Source organism: Nothobranchius furzeri, chromosome 14 (genome assembly GCF_043380555.1).
Source record: "Nothobranchius furzeri strain GRZ-AD chromosome 14, NfurGRZ-RIMD1, whole genome shotgun sequence".
In the NCBI taxonomy this organism is placed as follows: domain Eukaryota; kingdom Metazoa; phylum Chordata; class Actinopteri; order Cyprinodontiformes; family Nothobranchiidae; genus Nothobranchius; species Nothobranchius furzeri.
Genome location: NC_091754.1, coordinates 41,721,633 through 41,741,136, shown reverse-complemented (window position 1 = coordinate 41,741,136; position 19,504 = coordinate 41,721,633). Strand labels below are relative to the sequence as shown.

At 41.5% G+C, this 19,504-nt stretch overlaps 1 protein-coding gene across 3 annotated transcripts in view; it reads right to left on the bottom strand.

The window, feature by feature from the left end:
• The window catches only part of LOC107389476 (anoctamin-1), a 75,856-nt gene that overhangs the window by 15,937 nt on the left and 40,415 nt on the right, over positions 1-19,504 (bottom strand). For all 3 annotated transcript variants that reach the window (XM_054746505.2, XM_054746503.2, XM_054746504.2), the window contains 10 exons: positions 14,858-14,913; positions 14,011-14,052; positions 12,570-12,634; positions 11,876-12,010; positions 6,997-7,157; positions 6,821-6,903; positions 1,915-1,983; positions 1,620-1,821; positions 1,052-1,163; positions 922-979 (listed from right to left, as the gene is read on the bottom strand). In XM_054746505.2, coding sequence (XP_054602480.1) covers positions 922-979; positions 1,052-1,163; positions 1,620-1,821; positions 1,915-1,983; positions 6,821-6,903; positions 6,997-7,157; positions 11,876-12,010; positions 12,570-12,634; positions 14,011-14,052; positions 14,858-14,913 — 983 coding nt within the window. The remainder of the gene's footprint in view (positions 1-921; positions 980-1,051; positions 1,164-1,619; positions 1,822-1,914; positions 1,984-6,820; positions 6,904-6,996; positions 7,158-11,875; positions 12,011-12,569; positions 12,635-14,010; positions 14,053-14,857; positions 14,914-19,504) is intronic.

Sequence of the window (19,504 nt, the reverse complement as noted above, 5' to 3'; positions counted from 1 at the left end):
GTAGTATTTACAATAATTTCATTTACCCAAACAAACAACTCAACTCTGTCTCTGCACGTCTCCCTGCTCTCGGTCAATGCAACTTACAACGCAAAGTAGACTCTCCGCCAACCAATCAAAAACAGCTCTATTTCATCTAATTGCTTAGCAACCGGTCACCAGCTCAACATCAGCAGTCCTAACCCTAACCATCCACTGGCTGCAAAAATGATGCTTAGTTGTATTTTATGTGTCATGATTAGGTTGACCCCATGTTCACTTCCAAAGTCACATTTCCCGTCCCTATAAACTGCTAAATTGTACTTTGTTCGGTTAAAGAGGACTACTGACTGGATAGTTTTTATTTACTGTTATTTTGTCTTTTAATTGTTAATTCAAAGACACCTCATTTGTTCCATGTACCAATGTTATTTATATATATTAAACTGTCTCAACTATACTCATTTGGCAGAATAAAGCTTTGACAATTATGAATTTGTTCTTTATTGTCAGATTTCAGTAGGATTTTAACTAAGCTGTAATGAAACTAATTAAATTAATGACCACACCTGTTACTTGCAGTAGACTGAATGAATAACTTTAGTTGGAAATATCAAATGTTTAATGTTTATACACACACACACACACACACACACACACACACACACACACACACACACACACACACACACACACACACACACACACACACGCACACATATATATATATATGCAAGAAGGCAAGGAAGGAAAAGAAAATGATAAAATAACAGGTTCTGTTAAATGTTCTTCAAATAATGAATTAATTTACACATTTTCTGCACAGTTGGCAAAAAATTTTCAACTTCAATCTCTTGGGGCTAAGCCCCCTATCTCTCAATCCTAGTGACGTCCCTGAAAACACTTCTGTGCTTTTATTCTGTGTAAAAATGGAAACCTTACCTCTTCTGCTCGGTATGACTCAAACACATACAGGTACTGTCCTGGTCTCCCCACCAGTCTGGAAGAGAAATAAAGTTGCTTCTATTCAAATAAAAGCACAACGATGACATGCAGCCACAGTGTGGCTAACCTTCCTCTGATGAAAGCAGTGTAGAAAATTGGTGTAAAAGCATTGACAAACTTCAGAATGAAGGTCTTAAAGATGAGCTTTTCCTCAAAACTCTGTTCATTTTTTGGTGCCTCTGGAAGGAAGCAGATTAGTTAAAACACGTTTTCAATCAGAGAAATTTGTTCACCACTAAAGACATTTAAAGGAAAAATAACTTATTGTGCAAATGTGTATGATTTAATCTATCACATGTTAAAATCTTTAGAGTAGTTTTTCTTTACATTTCGTACTTTTCAATGAATACAACTAGTTTTATCCCTGCTGTTTTAAAACAAAAGAAGTTATTAGATAGAGAACACTGTTAAGCCCTTCAAAACCAAAAATACTTAATAAATACAAAAGTCACAATATTTTTATTACGTAAGTACATATGAGATTGGAATATACCATTTTCTACAACCACCGGATTCTATGACTCTAGAGGGGAGCCTGAGGAAAGGGGCTTGGACCTTGGAATTGTTATTTTCAAAATGCCGCTCGCATGAATGGCACAAACTGCCTCTCTAACTGTTTCAGTCCGTTCACTTACCGAGTACAGTGAGCCATCGGGCCACAGCGCCATACACCTCATCCAGAATGAGGATGATTACCAGGTTGATGATGGCTGCTGTGGTTTTAACTGTCAGTTGAATGTGGCTTCTTGATGTTGGACTAGAGCTCATGTAAAGAGCAGCTTGAGTGGAGATTCGGTAAAGGATCACACCAAACACAACGGCAAATGTGACACCAATCTGACAGGAACACCAAGCGGGAAAAACACGAGAACCTTTAATGAACCTTTCACAGAGCATCAGTGGTGTTCACTATAGGGAAAGCTGACTTACCATTAACAGCATCATGACAACATTGGTCACGTAGGCAGGAAGTCGATGTCTACCTGAGGTCTCTTCAATCTAAAATAAAAACATTTGTTACTGCTGTGTGCAGTCTTACCTGTGTGGATCTGAAATCTAACACAATAAATGACCTGAACTTGCACTGAATCCGAGGACTTCAAAGCACGTTACACTCATCCGCTCACACACACCGGCCTGCAGCTGCCAGGGGGTGGGGGTGGGGGGGTGGGGGGGTGGGGGGTTGTTGCTGAGGCTGTCATACACTGGTGCCCCCCGCTATACTATATTATTACATTGTTAGGAGGCATGGAAAAATGTTTTTGAGCTAATTTGCTAACCAAATTTGCCATTGCAAAACAACTTTCTATTCTGTTCTTTAGTTCAAGCATTACTACTAAAATGTAACAAATAGTTCTCCGACATAACGAAACAACAAAAGCTTGTATAACATTTTACTTCTCTGCAAACTTGTAGTTACTCACTAACCAGAGTTTGGATTCTCACCCTCTAAACATGACAGAGTCCTTTCAGAGCTTGTGTATGACTATTTAGAAATCCGCAAAAGCAGGCAGTCTCGCCTCTGTCAGTGCGCCCCAGGGCAGCTGTGGCTACAACGTAGCTCATCACCACAAGGGTGTGAATGTGTGTGTGAATGGGTGAATAACTGATTGCATTGTAAAATGCCTTGGGGGTTCCAGGACCCTAGAAGGCACTATATCAAATACAGGCCTTTTACAATTTAGTGCACATAGGCAGTTTTGTAGTGCTTGGGTATATTAATCTATTGAATGGGTTGTTTCATAATACCTTTATTTTGACGGTTTATTCAGTACCAGGATTGCTTTTGGACTGCACACCATCAGAAAATGTAACTGCACCCCCTAGTCAAGATTTGAAAAATGCTATGAAAGTGGGCGTTGCCAGGAGGCACAGAGTGGCATGGCCAAGTGTGGGGAATTTCCATCCTGGGAGGGAGGGGGAGTGGGAGGAGACTGTACCAATGATGAGAAATTGTTCCAGCCGTAAACAGCAGTAGCTGCTGCTCTGCCACAGGGGGCAGCACTGAGACGTTTTTAGACCTAGATTCTAGATTTAATCAAGTTTACACAAACATGTCAAAAAATGCTCAGAAACAGAAAGATTGCATTTGTAAAGACCCAAATGTACAGTTTATAAGCAAAAAAAAGTCTTTTGGGGGTTTAGTTACTCTAATAAATACATATTGAGTTTAGCAATGGCTTTTCAGGCTGTTCAAAATGTCATGATTGTAATAAAGTCAATGAACTAGATTATGTAACTGAATGAAATGACTGTTTTCCACCTAAAAGTCATTTCCCCCCCTCTCCTCAGCAAGAACTAACCTACATGAGATATTGCTCAAGGTCTCAGGAGAAGAATGAGGACAAAGGACTTTCTTTTTAATAAATAAAATAACTCTATTTTTAATAAGTTAATCAAACAAAGTGTTAGTCAATAATAAAATGTGAACCAATTTGTGAAATGAAAATATTAATTACTTTATTATAATCCTACAGAATATAATAAATAATATAACTTTAAATGTTTCCACTAGAGACTGATCACACATAAGGTTAAGCCACATCACACGTTGCTTTTACTGATCCAATCAGAATCTGCCAGATCTGACAGAGGCGTGGTTTTGGTGGTGCTTGGTAAATCGGTCCTCTTTTCATTCGACCATAAATCAAAACATCCAAATTATAAAACTATGCCCACGCCATCTTTAACGCCAGTTCAAAGCGTTCTAGAGAAGTTGACGGAGTGGCCAATCCGTAACTTTCCTATTCAGCCAAAATAACCAACGACAAGCTGGATCAAATCTGTTGCCGTTCCACCTGCTGCAACGGTTCCTTTCAGAATAAAAGCTGAACCATCACGACCCCGTTTTGGGTCTTGCTATACGCCAACAAAACTGTCGTGACCCGGGAGTATCTCAAGACTGGTCTGGTCGGCAACCGCTGCTTTTCCTACCGGCTTCAGTTCCATAGAAGGTCAAGCTGGACCTCGACATTCCTGATCTAACGGGGACTTCCAAAAGGGTATGTGCGGAGTGACAAAAACGGTGTCTTGTGTGTTTTTGAATCTCCAAATCAAAGCTTAGCATGAAGACATCACCTTCACTCCCATCAGAAATAATCGTTTCTCCGGATTTGCTGGTTCTGAACAACATTCCACACTACACCATTCTCCGTCTCACTTCACCTTAGTTACACCATGAATTTAGTGTTTAAAGTTAGTCTAGTTTTAATTTGTTTAGTAATAAATCTTTAAACTTTTAAAACCTGAATCTCTCTTCTGTTGTCTCTGAGTTAATACGAAGTGTTATATAATCATAATTAAATTAAATTTTTACAATTGTGTTGGGCAGAGAAGAGGATTTCAGTCTTATTTTCATTCAGTTGTAGAAAGTTTCCAGCCATCTAGGTTTTAATATAAGTAAGTAAATTTTATTTATATAGCACTTATCACAGAATCACAAAGTGCATCACATAGATCAAAACAAAATAAAACATAATGATCTAAAAACAGAAATAGATTAACATCAGAAAAAATAAAGTGAATGAAAGATGATTGCAAATTTGAGTTAAACATAAGAAAATAAAAGATTTAGGTAAAAGCAGCTTTAAATAAAAGGGTCTTTAGCTGTTTTTAAAAGTGTCCAGACTGTCAACGCTACGTAAGGATAAAGGAAGATCATTTCAAAGTCGGGGTGCAACAGTCTGGAAGGAGCGATCACCTCGACCTTTGCTTCTGGTCTTTGAAACTTCTAGAAGGTTCTGGTGTGTGGACCCGAGGGCTCGGGTTGGACCATAAGGCTTTAACAGTTCAGTAATATAGGGAGGAGCTTGACCATGTAGAGCCCTGAAAGTTCTAGTCAGGATTCTAAAATGAACTCTAAAGTTAACGGGTAACCAGTGCAGAGACACCAGAATAGGAGTGAGGTGTGCTCTTCTGTTTGCTCCAGTTAGGAGCCTCACTGCAGAGTTCTGGACTACCTGAAGGTGGTCAAGGGCTTTTTTGTTAAAACATGTGAAGAGTGTGTTACAGTAATCTAGACGGGAGGAAATAAAAGCATGGAGAACCATTTCAAGTTGATGTTTTGACACCAACCTTTGCAATTTCGAGATATTTCTTAAGTGATATAAACTGTTTCAGACCAATGTTTTTGAGTGACCTTCAAGAGACATTGATTGGTTAAACACATCCAAATTCCTTAAGTTTGGCTTGAAAGCAGAGGATAAATGACCAGGTTTTACACTAATGAGGGGAACCATGCTCTCAGGGGCAATGATCAGACATTCAGTCTTTTCAGAGTTTAACCCTCTCAGGCTCAAAATAAGTTTTGATAAAAGGACGAACAACTAAGTCCTTCAGGGGAACTTCTGAGTAAAAAAATGCTCATGAAATACCTATGTGGAGTAACCAGATAGGTTTTAACGTTGCAAATCTGCAACGCCTGCCTCCAGAGGGTTAACTGGAGGAAGTTTTCTTCTAGCCAGCTGGTGATAGCTGATAGACATTTTAGTAATTCAGACAGTTTGTAGAGCTCAGAGTCCTTAAAGGAGCAGTACAGCTGAATATCATCTACATATAGGTGATTAGAGACATTATTAAAATAATCAATTATCTGTCCAAGTGGGTGTATGTGCAGTAGAAACAACATTGATAGATGAGTGTTGTTGTTTAACATTTCTCTAACATTTCTCATGTAGACTGTAATGTGCTGAGCTCTCCTCTGCTCTTTCTGCTACGGACTCAACTGATGATGGATGCTCTACACAAACCTTAACAACTGTTCCTCCTGTTTAGTTTCTGTCTGATGGTTTAACAAAAGTCACATACAGTATGGCAGCAAGTCATGGAGCCAAACCAAGGAAAGCAAGGTGTGATATTAGCAGACTTTCAATGGTAAATGGCCTGTATTTGTATAGCACCTTCTAAAAATTCTACAACTCCTCAAGGTGCTTCCCAACACAATCAGGCATTCACCCATTCACACACACTGGTGATGATGAGCTGCAATGTAACCACAGCTGCCCTGGGGCGCACTGATGGAAGCAAGGTCTGCCGAACACTGGCGCCACCGGTCCCTGTGACCTCCACAAACAGGCAAGGCGGGTTACGTGTCTTGCCCAAGGACACAATAGCAGCATTCTCCTGTCGGAGCTTTGATCAAACCTGCAACCTTCCGATTACTGGACAGCCTGCTCTACCCCCTGAGCTACAATCCAAGAAGAGTTTGTAAATTAACACAAACCAATGTATTTTATGACAGGTGTGCAAAAATGACCAGTTAAAAAGTACAGTGACGAGTGCTAAAAGGAGCATCAGTTACAAAAGGAATGGCAGAGGGGTAGAAAACATGCAAACTTTAGAAACTTACAAAAGGCAAGCTGTGTTTACACCCTTGTCTGTTAGTGCGGCAATATAGGTTACGAAGTTCCTTTGACGTTGGTCACAACTAAACTGGTGTCACCATGAGTAGCATGACATCACATGCAAACTTATTTTACTTGTAATGATCTCTATGTGCAGAGGATCCAAAGTAATAGGTTTTAAAAGTTCACTTGGACAAGATAAAACTGGCTAAAACCAAATGTCTCTTTACTTTTGGGTCTGAGCTCATGAGAATTATTTAGTAAATGACATGAGAGTGAATATTGATGGATCAGATGGGTAAACACTGACTAATTCATGCATTAATTAAAAAAACATATAAAATGTGCTTTTACGTTCGTACGTAATTTAAACTGCTAACATTTTGGTGCCGCTCCCGTTGTTTTTTAAGTGCTTCATAAAGAAAATGACAATCAACTTCACGCTTTGTGTTATTATTATGAATTGTGTGCTGTGTGAGTTTGCTATCACTCACCTCCTTATCTTCCAACCCTGTGAGGTCCCATTCATAGTTCAACTGCATCTGCTTTCTCTTCCAGTGCTCCATGAACATGGCGGCTTTGAAACAGGAATAAGAATAAATGGGTCATGACATTTAGCTCAGGAGAACTCATAAATCCATAAATATAAAGCTAATTTATTAGTGCTCACCCCACAAAGCCATGAATATAGAGAAGAAAACAGTGGCAGGGTTGTCAAACAGGTAACTGGCACGGGCAGTTCCACAGGATGTACTAAGTTTCCAGTAGCTACACACTCTGTCACACAGAGGGCACATTGTGATGTTGTTCTTTGGATGGCAGATCTCCATGCTGGAATTTACACATCAAAGTATATAAACAAAGCTGTATTTCTCTGTTCAGTTAAAGAACAATTAAATTGATCAAATGCACATGTAATGTTTACCTGATCAAACAATGGGACCAGAAACACGTACTGTGTAAAAGATCATGGTTTGAGCTTAAACACAACAGTAACCTCAAAAAGGTGAACTGCTTAGTCAATCACCTGATCTCAACAGCATTAATTAAAGAACCTCTGTGTTACATGCCGTTCAAATGTCACGTTCAACAGGTTTGTAGGATTTCCTTCTTCCACCTCCAGAATATTGCCAAGATTAGAAGCATCCTTTCCAGGAGTGATGCTGAAAAACTAGTTCATGCATTTATTACATCAAGACTGGATTACTGTAATTCCTTACTATCGGGAAACCCACAGAATGTACACAAAAACTCCCAAGGCAGTCATTTTGACTGTTTTCATATTTTGATATGTAATAACTTTAGTTGGATGGATCTCATGTTGTTCTGGCTTTCTTATTTTTGTGTTATATTTTCCATAAAATAATGTCTCAATAAACAATTATAAGGTAGTTGTTTTTGTCTTCGTCTCCCACAAGCCGTCAGTCTGACGGCTCTATTGTTTACATGATAAAGTTTTCCCGCGGATGACAGACATAGTCACTGTTGCTAAGCAACCAACTTTCCAGCTTGCTCACTCTCTTCAAACTAATAGTGCTATTAGTTGTGACTAATAGTATTCATCATCATATGAAAGACAAAATATTGCTTAGTGGGTATTGCCATGAGCACGTAACACGCTTGGTAAGCAATAACATGGTGATAGTGCCAAGACCTAGAAATAATTTTATGAAGAAAACCCTTTTATATAGAGGGACTGTTGAGTGGAATAAACTACCAGGTTGTGTTAGGGGAATCCAAAATCATGGCTCTTTTAACTATGGTTTAACAACTGTGCCACCATGGGCTGCATGGTGGCGCAGTGATTAGCACTGTTGCCTCGCAGCATGAAGGTTGCAGGTTCGAAACTCGGCTGCGGCCTTTCTGCGTGGAGTTGCGTGTTCTCCCCATGCATGCGTGGGGTTCCTCCGGGTACTCCGGTTTCCCCCACAGATCACAACATGCCCTATAGGTTATAAATTGTAAGTCGCTTTGGATAAAAGTGTCTGCTAAATATATAAACATAAATAAACATACAGAAGAACATAAAAACAAGCTATTCTATTAAAATCATCTTCTGTTATTGTCTTGTTTTTGCAGTTGTTATAGAACGAGAAGAAGGGTATTTTCAGAGAGCTCTGTAAGTTATCGGGGATCTTGTCGATGGTATTGTTTGGCCACTACAGCTTTTAAAATTCTAATGTAATAATTTACAATGTTTTAATCATTTGTATTGTTAAATGTATTTTGTAGTTTGAAAATGGACCCCAGGAAGATTAACAACCGCTGCTGTGGAAGCTAATGGGGATCCAAATAGCACAGTAAACAATAAACAATAATCTCCGTGTGAAATAGCTAACGGCTTTTTTAGAAGAACTTTCTCAGCAAAACAAGCCTTAGAAATGAAGCTGCTTCAGGCAGAGAGGGGAAAACTGATGAAAACTGGTCAGTAGGAAGCTGCTGAGACTGTGACAGGAACACTGAAGATGATCTCCGACCCCCTCCCCATATTATTAGGTTAAAATCTGATGTTTGCCCATGTTTGGATGAGTGGGGGAGCAGAGAGAGATGGAGAGTACAGCGGGGAATACAGGTGGTGAAGACGATTCTTCCTGGCCCTGCCTCCCACATTGCTCCATTTAAAAGGTTAGGTTAAATGGCCTGGTAATTGGCCTGTATTTGTGTAGTGCTTTACTGAGGGTTCTACAACCCCCCAATGTGGCTCACAGCACAGTCAGTCACCCACCCATTCAAACGCTGGTGGGAATGAGCTACAATGTAGCCACAGCTACCCTGGCATGCACTGACAGAGGCAACATCTGCCAAACACTGGCATCACTGGTCCTTCTGACCACCCCCAGGTTATCCAGTTATCTCTGTAGTTACATTGGTTTAGGCCTAGACAGCTGGAGGACATACTGACCACTTTCCACACTCTGCTACTTTCTTCTGCCACTTAGAACCAAGCAATGCAAGACACATGATGCCTTTCTATCTCTGTTGAGCCAATTAAAATCAAGTATTCATAGTTCATCACAATTTCAAACAAACTTTTTTCATTTTAGGGTGTTGTGTGTAAACTTTCGATATGCACTGCACAACCTAGAACCTGCAGTGTCTCTGGACTTGTGCACCCACCCAGTCTACTCATGATTTTGTTGCATGCTGAAATCTATTTCGATCAGTTCCCACTCAGGAATTTGTTCATTTGGTTGTTCGTGGGGCTCATGCTGTGTTGGGCTCTGAGCAATAAGAAAATCTTCATATACCGTAATAAGACATTCAAATGTTTAAACTTGACCCCATCCCAGAAAGATTCTTCTGTTACAAAACATGTCAGAGCTACTGCAATTGTATACTACCAACAATTGTAATGTACTTTTTCAAATGAAGATACGTTTTGATAGCGCTACAGACGGTAAGAGAAAAACTGTAAAAGGATAGCACATATGTGTACAGTTCCTTCCAATGGTATTCATTCCCCATGCACTAAAGAATGCAAAAGGTGAGTTTTGTATAATATGTCCACATCCATGATTTAATTCAATACATTCATATTTTATACCATTCAGTTAAGTTCAGACCAATGTGTTCCACTAATCTGGTTCAACACAGGTGTAGCGTCATGAATGTCCTGTTTTTGACCTAAAGGTCATGATCTGCTGCGTCTGGCCTAATCTACATGAGATATTGGCAAAGGTCTTTCATGCCCTCTGCTCATCTGAACTGCTTTACCTTTTACAGCTCAAGACGAAGAACTTTCTTGATAAACACATAATCAAACAACTTTGTTATTGCCAATAATAATGTGAGCCCAATGCTCAATCAATAGAAACTGCAACAATGGTGCTAAACAACAGGCCCAGAAATCTAATAACAACTCTAAGCCGCGAGGCTTTCTTAATAACAAGCCCCAGAATTCTAACAGACCTCGGACCCCTCCACCGGCTGGTGGAGGGGACCCTAAGTCACCACGACTTGGTCTGATAAACATCATGTTTCTTTTAGAGAAAAGGAGAGTCCATCATACTCCTCCAGGAGAGAGTCGCCTGGCAGAGGTGAGAGCCACGCTCCTTCTGGCCAGAACTCACCGCGTAGTGGTCGCAAGGACTACAGTCCTGCCCCAAGGCCAATAACTGATTCTAGGAGCCAATCTCCTGGAAAAATTCATGGTCTGGGTGCCTCACTTCTTGACCTGTTGAAAGATTCGACAGAACGTGAGTCGGTTCTGTACATCTCTGCGGCAGATCCTCCAACACCTGCCAAACCTGCGTGTGGCTTGGTTGCAGCATTAGATTCTGCAGAGGCTAAGCCTGCCACAACGGTGCGTCCGCTGACACCTGAGACCTCGGCGAGGTCTGCTGTGGTCGCTTCCGTCTGGGCTGGTCCTCTAGCACCTGCCACCAGACCCGGCGAGCCTAGCTCACCGATCAGACTTCCACTAAGGTTTCCCTGCAAAATCATCCGTGACGGTCCTAATGAAAAAACTCACATTCCGGTGACCCTGGAGGGGGCATTTGAATGTGAGGGCATCACGGACTCACCATCACGTCCAGCTCTCTCTGGGAGCAGGTCCGCATGACTGCAGCTGCACAGGGTCACGTCTTAGGACTCACACCCTGCGCCATGAACATCAATCCTTTCTCTTCAAGTCAAATGACCTTGCCGAACGTGGTGTTCCTCAACTTTACAGTGGGAGACATGTCTGTGAGCTGGCATAGGCCAGATGATGCCTGCTTACCACAGCCATGTAATACACCTCATCAGCACACACTAACACTGTATTGGAGCAGGCCGAGGGAGACTAGAGGTCTTAGCACACCTCTGTTGCCGCTTGGCTTCCCGAGGCTGGAGGCTAGGAGGGGGATCTGGCCATCTGGTTGGGGTCTGGGGTGGTGGGTTGCTTTGCTCAGCGTTGGGCAGGGGAGCCTGCTCATCAGCACCCCAGCAGAAAGGGTCGAACTCTAGGAACCGGTTGTACCCTTTGTGCAGCAGTACCGGGACCAGAGTAAATAGGGTGTGTATGGGGAGCATGAGTGGGTGTATGGCGTGCATTCATGTAAGTCTTTGGCTGTATGTGTATGTGTGAGCATGAGGGACGGAGTGTGTGACTGTGTTTGTGTATGACTGTATATGTCAGGTGGGGCCTTTGACTCCTCCCTTCTCCTGGGATTTCTTTTGATGCTGTACATCTTCGCCTCCCCTCCCCCTGCCGCACTTGGTGTGGAGCATGGCGCCTTGGTCACGCCTGGTATTAGTTTGAAGACATATGAAAATAATATATTAAATTTATTTTTTTATTTTAATTACAGGTGTTATTTTTATTCTCAGTTTAAAGATTTGACTTTTGGATTTGTGTGTGCACCCAGGGGTTTAAGAGTCTTTACCATCTCACCATAAAGGTTTTCTTTATGAATCCCAACGTTTCCAGGGAAACATACTTATGCAGGTTTCAGATCCTGGTTTTACATAAGTAACCTTTATAAATACTGTAGCTGATATTTCAAATTCTAGCATTAAAACAAGTGAGCAGAGTTTATTTTCCCATAGATGCATGTGTTTGAGCTTACCTTGGTATATTGTCATTGACTGTTGCACATCCATACAGAAAAACAATGACTCCGACTAGAGATGCTAGGATGAGCATCTGGGTGTACAGACCCAACCAAGCAAAGTAAAGACCAATCTTCTCACCAAAATACTTTCTTAAAGAGAGACAAGAAGAAAAATAAGTCAATAAATATAAAAAATGCTGATGCTGTTGTTGACTAAATAAAAGCATCCACAAACTCTACTTGGAAAGCTGCCATCTTAAAGTAATTGAGAATGTGGTGTGTGAGTGTGTGTGTGTGTGTGTGTGTGTGTGTGTGTGTGTGTGTGTGTGTGTGTGTGTGTGTGTGTGTGTGTGTGTGAGTGTGTGTGTGTGTGTGTGTGTGTGTGTGTGTGTGTGTGTGTGAGTGTGCTTGTACTTACGACATACTGAGGACCATTTTCACTATCTTCCCTACAAAGTGAGGACATATTTCTGGTCCTCACATTTTTTTAAGCTTATCAGTTGGTTTTAGAGGTCTGGTGTTAATTCAGTTGTAGATAAGGTTAGGGTTAGGGTAAGGCATAGTGCAGTTACAAAAATGAAGACAAAGTTAACTGTTGGACTTGACTATTTCAAATGTGCATTTAAGGGTAAAATGTCTCAAAGATCACCAGACAATAACAAATCACAGAACTGTGGATCTGACAACATATTAAGCCAGTTTTACTTACCGAACAAGTCCGATTGGCTGGTACTTGTAGAAGACACTGTAGTTTGCCCACTCTTCATACAGGAGCTGTGCAGAAAAATAAAACTTTTAATTTTATAATGATTTAAAAAAGAATTCTTCCATTCTGTTATTAGCCAATATTTCAAGTGACAAAGAGCTTTGTTAGTAGAGATACTTATGACACATTTTATTCTCATTTCCTTTCTTTGCCACTTCACACACACACACACACACACACACACACACACACACACACACACACACACACACACACACACACACACACACACACACACACACACACACACACACACACACACACACACACACACACACTTTGTGAACTGCCATCATTGCCCACAAAATGTTAGAACTGCGTCAATCAACAAAGCCCCACAACACTCAGAGCTTTAAGGAACCCTAGACAAATCTCATCCACCCCAACACCTTGCCACAGAGGAGCTTTTGAATCTCCTCATCGGCACTGGAGATTGGAGAGCCCGACCCAAAGTCCCCTTACTCAATTTCCTCACTGGAAGTGTGCCGGTGGGATTGAAGAAGGTCTTCAAAGCACTCCGTTCATCAATACACAGCAACCCAAGTCAAGGTCAACAGTACATGGTCCCTAATACAAGCAGTGTTATTAGTGCACTGCTGTCCCAACCTGAGATGCCGGATGGTTAACCAGAATCTCCTCAAAGCCATACGGAAGTCTTTCTCCGTGGCTTCAATGATCTACTCCCACCCCCAGATTTTTGCCTCTGCAGCCATCCAAGCTGCATTCCGCTTGGACTGCTAGTACCCATCAGCGTCTTCTGGAGTCTCACAGGCCACAAAGACATGATAGGACTCCTGCTTCATCTTGACAGTATCCCTAACCGCCTGTGTTCACCAGTAGGTTTGGAGGTTGCCGCTATGATAGGCACCAACAGCCTTGCGGCCACAGCTGTGGCTGGCCAACTTGACAATGGACGCACAGAACATTACCCATTTGGACTCGTCCTGATTCAGATCGGGGGGCTGGGGGGGTTACTCTCAAGCACACCTTTCCAGCTCTCATGCTCTCACTGTTGTTGCCCTTGTGAGCGCTGCAGTTCTCCAGGTGAGCAAGAGAGTCCGGAAGAAGCGTTCTGCAGTACCCCCTCCAAACACTCCATGAGTAGTCTGGACTGCAGTTTGGTGCATAAGCACACAGAACAGTCAGGACATGTCTCCCCACATGTAGGCGGAAGCAGGCTTCCATCTCACTCTCAAACTCCAATGTACAAGCATCACAATGGTTCTGTTGCAGAAGATCAGACTGCCAAGCTCCCTGCCTTTGGCCACTGCCCATCTCAAAATCCATCTGACCCCCGTCTCAACTTTGAACTTCGAAAGAAATATGTAGGCTAGTTTTTTTCCACTTCTTTTGACTTTCAGGGTTTCGTCAATATCATTCTTACCTTTCTGTCATTAGGCTCTGCACTTTCTTCATTAATACCACCCTGAAAAACAAACAAGGAAAAACTGATTATCAGTGTCTTGAAAAGAAATCTATCTATCTATCTATCTATCTATCTATCTATCTATCTATCTATCTATCTATCTATCTATCTATCTATCTATCTATCTATCTATCTATCTATCTATCTATCTATCTATCTATCTATCTATCTATCTATCTATCTATCTATCATCTATCTATCTATCTATCTATCTATCTATCTATCTATCTATCTATCTATCTATCTATCTATCAGCAGTAAAGGGTTACAGCTGCATGACACACAGGAACTTTTAATCATAATTAATGTAAATTAATTAAAATGTCATCCAGGGGTGGGAAATACCATGACATTTACAATATTAACAGTTGTTATTTTTGCTAAACTAAACAGAGGATTATGTTCATGTGGGTCAACAGCATGAAGTTGTTGAAGTTATGAAAGCAAACATGGCTGGAATCAGTTTTACCCGTAATCTTATTCTTTTTCTCCAAGTGTGTGTGCTGCTGTAATGATTGGATGTCCCCACTGTGGGATTAATAAAGTCTATTCTGTGCTATTCAATAAATTCTTATCAGTCAGTAGGAAAAATACGATTGAGGAATGTTGGCCTTTCCAGGCTTCCGTACCAGTAACGTGGTTACGGAGGAGGGGTTTTTCTCACAAACAGGAAAAAACACACTGGTTACACAGTGAATTAAACCTGCCCATCCCATCAGCCACATGTGATGTGTTTACAAAAATGTAACACTGTGAGAAAACTCCAATACACTTGACAGTAGAGTAATAAAACACTGGTACTTACATCATGAAGTGGGTAAGCTGCTATATAAACACAGCTACTAAGGAGATCACTGAGTCCTGTCAACAAAACAGAAGGAGGTGTTATCAAAATGACTAATCAATCAATCAATCAATCAATCAATCAATCAATCAATCAATCAATCAATCAATCAATCAATCAATCGACCAATCAATCAATCAATCAATCAATGAATCAATCAATCAATCAATCAATCAATCAATCAATCAATCAATCAACTAATCAATACTTTATTAATCCCAAAGGGAAATTAGAGTTTCAGTACACACAATTCAGAGATCAGACATACATGGGCAAGACACATGACAAGAATTGGTGACTGTGGTCATTCGCAACCCGAGTCGCGCTACATTAATAGAGATAAGAGGGTAAAATGAGGAATTGGTTCAGGTGGAGGGGAAAAAAGGCACTTCAAACTTACCCTCCACCAGGAGGGCAGCTGTGCTCTGCAAAAAACACCTCAAACAGATATGCTACAGACTTCAGACAACACAACGTAACATGAGACTCCAATAGAAAGGAAGGGGGGGGGGGGGGGGGGGGGCTGGGATCCTGTTTCCCCCAGCGAGAGCAGCCATCTACGGCGCTCATCTACTGTACAGTCACAGGTGAGAGGGAGATCTTGGGAGAAGCAAAGAGCACATTGACTCCTCCAGCTGATGACCTCGCCAGGCTGAAGTCCACCAATCCGAAGGCGGGTGGGGGTGGGGTGGGGTGGGGGGGGTTCTTGTAGGCCGGGTTTTCACAGCATCTGTCTGCATTCCTTCGTGGGGGTTTGTTGCTTGCAGCTCAAGGCTACCAGGGCGTCAGATTCAGATAAGAATTTGTTTGGGTCAGGCTGAGATAATTTTCCTCTCTGCCTTCAGTCTTCAAACTGATCATTTCTACTCCTTCAGTGAAGCCAGTTTGGGTTTTTAAACCTGTCCATACCGTCCGGTGACTCTCTCCGAGATGACATCCATTTTGTGCACTAATACTGGTATCGCAGCTAGAACATTGTCCAGCTTACGATTCACCTCAAGTAATGTCCCAGTCTGTGAAGTCTCCACACGGACGGTGCTTTCCGTGGGTGCGGGTCGCCCTCCAATCGCTCCCGTCTTCCCAAATTTCCAGAAAACCAGATATCCTCCCACTCCAATCAGGAGAAATCCAGTGATCATCAGACCAAATATCCACACGTCTTCGATGTCCTCAATGGACAGCTGGGAGAGACATTTGATCTTCCATTCCTTCCAGGAATCCAGCATATACCCCACCGGGTGTCCCCTGTGGACATGTGGGAGCCCCCTGCTCTGTTCTCATTGTTGAAAAAATCTTATCGATCACATTGAATGACCAGTTTATCAAATCCATGGTTAGTAAAAATAGAGTTTTTCAGAAGAAATGCAGAGAAGCGCTCTGTGGGCAGACAGGACAAAGAGCCTTGAGAAAAAAATAAAGGAGCGAAAGAGGGAAGTGTCTGTACTCCTCGAGTGTCTGAAGATGCTCAGTCTCAAAAGTTGTGTTGGTAACAGGAGAGAAGCACCCAGACAGACAGAGTTTTAAAGGGGTACTTGCACTAAAAATACATTTATTTAATTTCTATTTTTTATTATAATTGTTCACAAATTTTCTAACAGGATGAACATAAAACTACAGGTCCTTCTAAAAAAATTAGCATATTGTGATATAGTTCATTATTGTCTGTAATGTACTAATAAACATTAGACTTTCATATATATTAGATTCATTACACACAACTGAAGTAGTTCAAGCCTTTTATTGTTTTTAATATTGATGATTTTGGCATACAGCTCATGAAAACCCAAAATTCCTATCTCAAACAATTAGCATATCACGAAAAGGTTCTCTAAACGAGCTATTAAACTAATCATCTGAATCAACTAATTAACTCTAAACACCTGCAAAAGATTCCTGAGGCTTTTAAAAACTCCCAGCCTGGTTCATTACTCAAAACCGCAATCATGGGTAAGACTGCCGACCTGACTGCTGTCCAGAAGGCCATCATTGACACCCTCAAGCAAGAGGGTAAGACACAGAAAGAAATTTCTGAATGAATAGGCTGTTCCCAGAGTGCTGTATCAAGGCACCTCAGCGGGAAGTCTGTGGGAAGGAAAAAGTGTGGCAGAAAACGCTGCACAACGAGAAGAGGTGACTGGACCCTGAGGAGGATTGTGGAGAAGGACCGATTCCAGACCTTGGGAGACCCGCGGAAGCAGTGGACTGAGTCTGGAGTAAAAACATCCAGAGCCACCGTGTACAGGCGTGTGCAGGAAATGGGCTACAGGTGCAGCATTCCCCAGGTCAAGCCACTTTTGAACCAGAAACAGCGGCAGAAGCACCTGACCTGGGCTACAGAGAAGCAGCACTGAACTGTTGCTCTGTGGTCCAAAGTACTTTTTTCGGATGAAAGCATATTTTGCATGTCATTCAGAAATCAAGGTGCCAGAGTCTGGAGGAAGACTGGGCAGAGGGAAATGCCAAAATGCCTGAAGTCCAGTGTCAAGTACCCACAGTCAGTGATGGTCTGGGGTGCCATGTCAGCTGCTGGTGTTGGTCCACTGTGTTTTATCAAGGGCAGGGTCAATGCAGCTAGCTATCAGGAGATTTGGAGCACTTCATGCTTCCATCTGCTGAAAAGCTTTATGGAGATGAATATTTCATTTTTCAGCACGACCTGGCACTTGCTCACAGTGCCAAAACCACTGATAAATGGTTTACTGACCATGATATTACTGGGCTCAATTGGCCTGCCAGCTCTCCTGACCTGAACCCCATAGAGAGTCTGTGGGATATTGTGAAGAGAAAGTTGAGAGATGCAAGATCCAACACTCTGGATGAGCTTAAGGCCGCTATCGAAGCATCCTGGGCCTCCATAACACCTCAGCAGTGCCACAGGCTGATTGCCTCCATGCCACGCCACATTGAAGCAGTCATTTTTTTTGCAAAAGGATTCCCAACCAGGTATTGAGTGCATAACTGAACATAATTATTAGAAGGTTGACTTTTTTTATGTATTAAAAACACTTTTCATTTATTGGTTGGATGAAATATTCTAATTATTTGAGATAGGAGTTTTGGGTTTTCATGAGCTGCATGCCAAAATCATAGGAGTTGTTTTCTTCACTAGTGAATAACTGCAGGTAAAATGATTCTTTGCAGCATTAATATTGTTGACAATATTAAAATAAAGTTGGAGGTTCATCCTTTTTTGATCAGCTGACAGGTCTGATGTAATGGCTGTGCGCTGCACAGAGCGAGGGGTGGAGGGTGTTCGGACTCCTGTTTTATTGCTGAGCTCTTATTATTATTAAAATGGGACAATCAGCCAAAACCATTGAGGGAAATTTGTTGAGACTAAAAGACAGGAGATGTGATTTGTGCAATAATCAGATTTTTATTTTACATCCACAAAATGCTAATTTTAGATTAAATATTACAGAAAATGGGGATGGCTTGCCATCATATTTAAAAGCGGCCCTGTCATTCTAGAAATCTGATCATCTAAATGAGGGCAAGACTGCTCGCTGGCTAATAATTTGCACAGATGTAACTAAAATTCATCTTGCAGCTTTGTTGGATGACTTCCTTGCATTTATTTTTGCTGTTCTTACAGTTTCAGATTTTTGAGGAAATGTAACTTCAAAATCCATGTGCTTGGTCTCATACCCCTGTTTCTAACAGGAAATCTTTATCATTGCCAGGGTCTCTTGGTGCTGGATGGAGGAAGAATAAATGCAAATTGTTATATTGATCTTTAAACTAGTCATTTTCATTGTCCACTGTTCTTTTAGTTGAGAATTTAGAACACGTCTTTTTTCCCCCCATTTGAAAAAACTGCATAGGAATAAGCAATGAATGAGCTGCTCCAAAACTGAAAGTAAAATGTGTTGCTCAAGCAAATGAGCTGTGGTAATGAGTGAGACTGTTTACAATACAAAAACCGTTGCTCTGTCACATGAGGGCAGTGGTCTTCCTGTTGATATTTAAGGAGAGCGTGCACAATACCACGCGAGTGTACTCTGAAAGCTGCTTTGAAATGTAACCAAACAAATCCTGTTTTTTTTCACCATTTTGTCTCTTCTAGCCATCGTGCATTAGGAGAAATGATCTTTTCAGGTTTTAATATGAAGACATAAGAGTTTCAGAGTATAGCTCTCGACAGAGTTCAGTCAATCAATATTAATGTTCATATAGAGCTTTACACTATCCAGTGTCAAGCAGTGTTGGGGAAGTTTGTTTAATAAACGAACTAGTTCAAAGGTCAGTTCATACATTTTAAAACGAACTAGTTCATGTCTTAGTTCATAATTAAAAAAATGTTTGAACTAAGTTCACTGTTCCAAAAACGAACTAATATTTCAAATAGTTGGCACCCAATCAGTCCACACTCGTACCCAGCTGCAGTAAGCCACTCACTCACACACACACACACACACACACACACACACACACACACACACACACACACACACACACACACACACACACACACACACACACACACACACACACACACACTCACACACACACACACACACACACACACACACACACACACACACACACACACACACACACACACACACACACACACACACACACATACACACACATACACACACACAC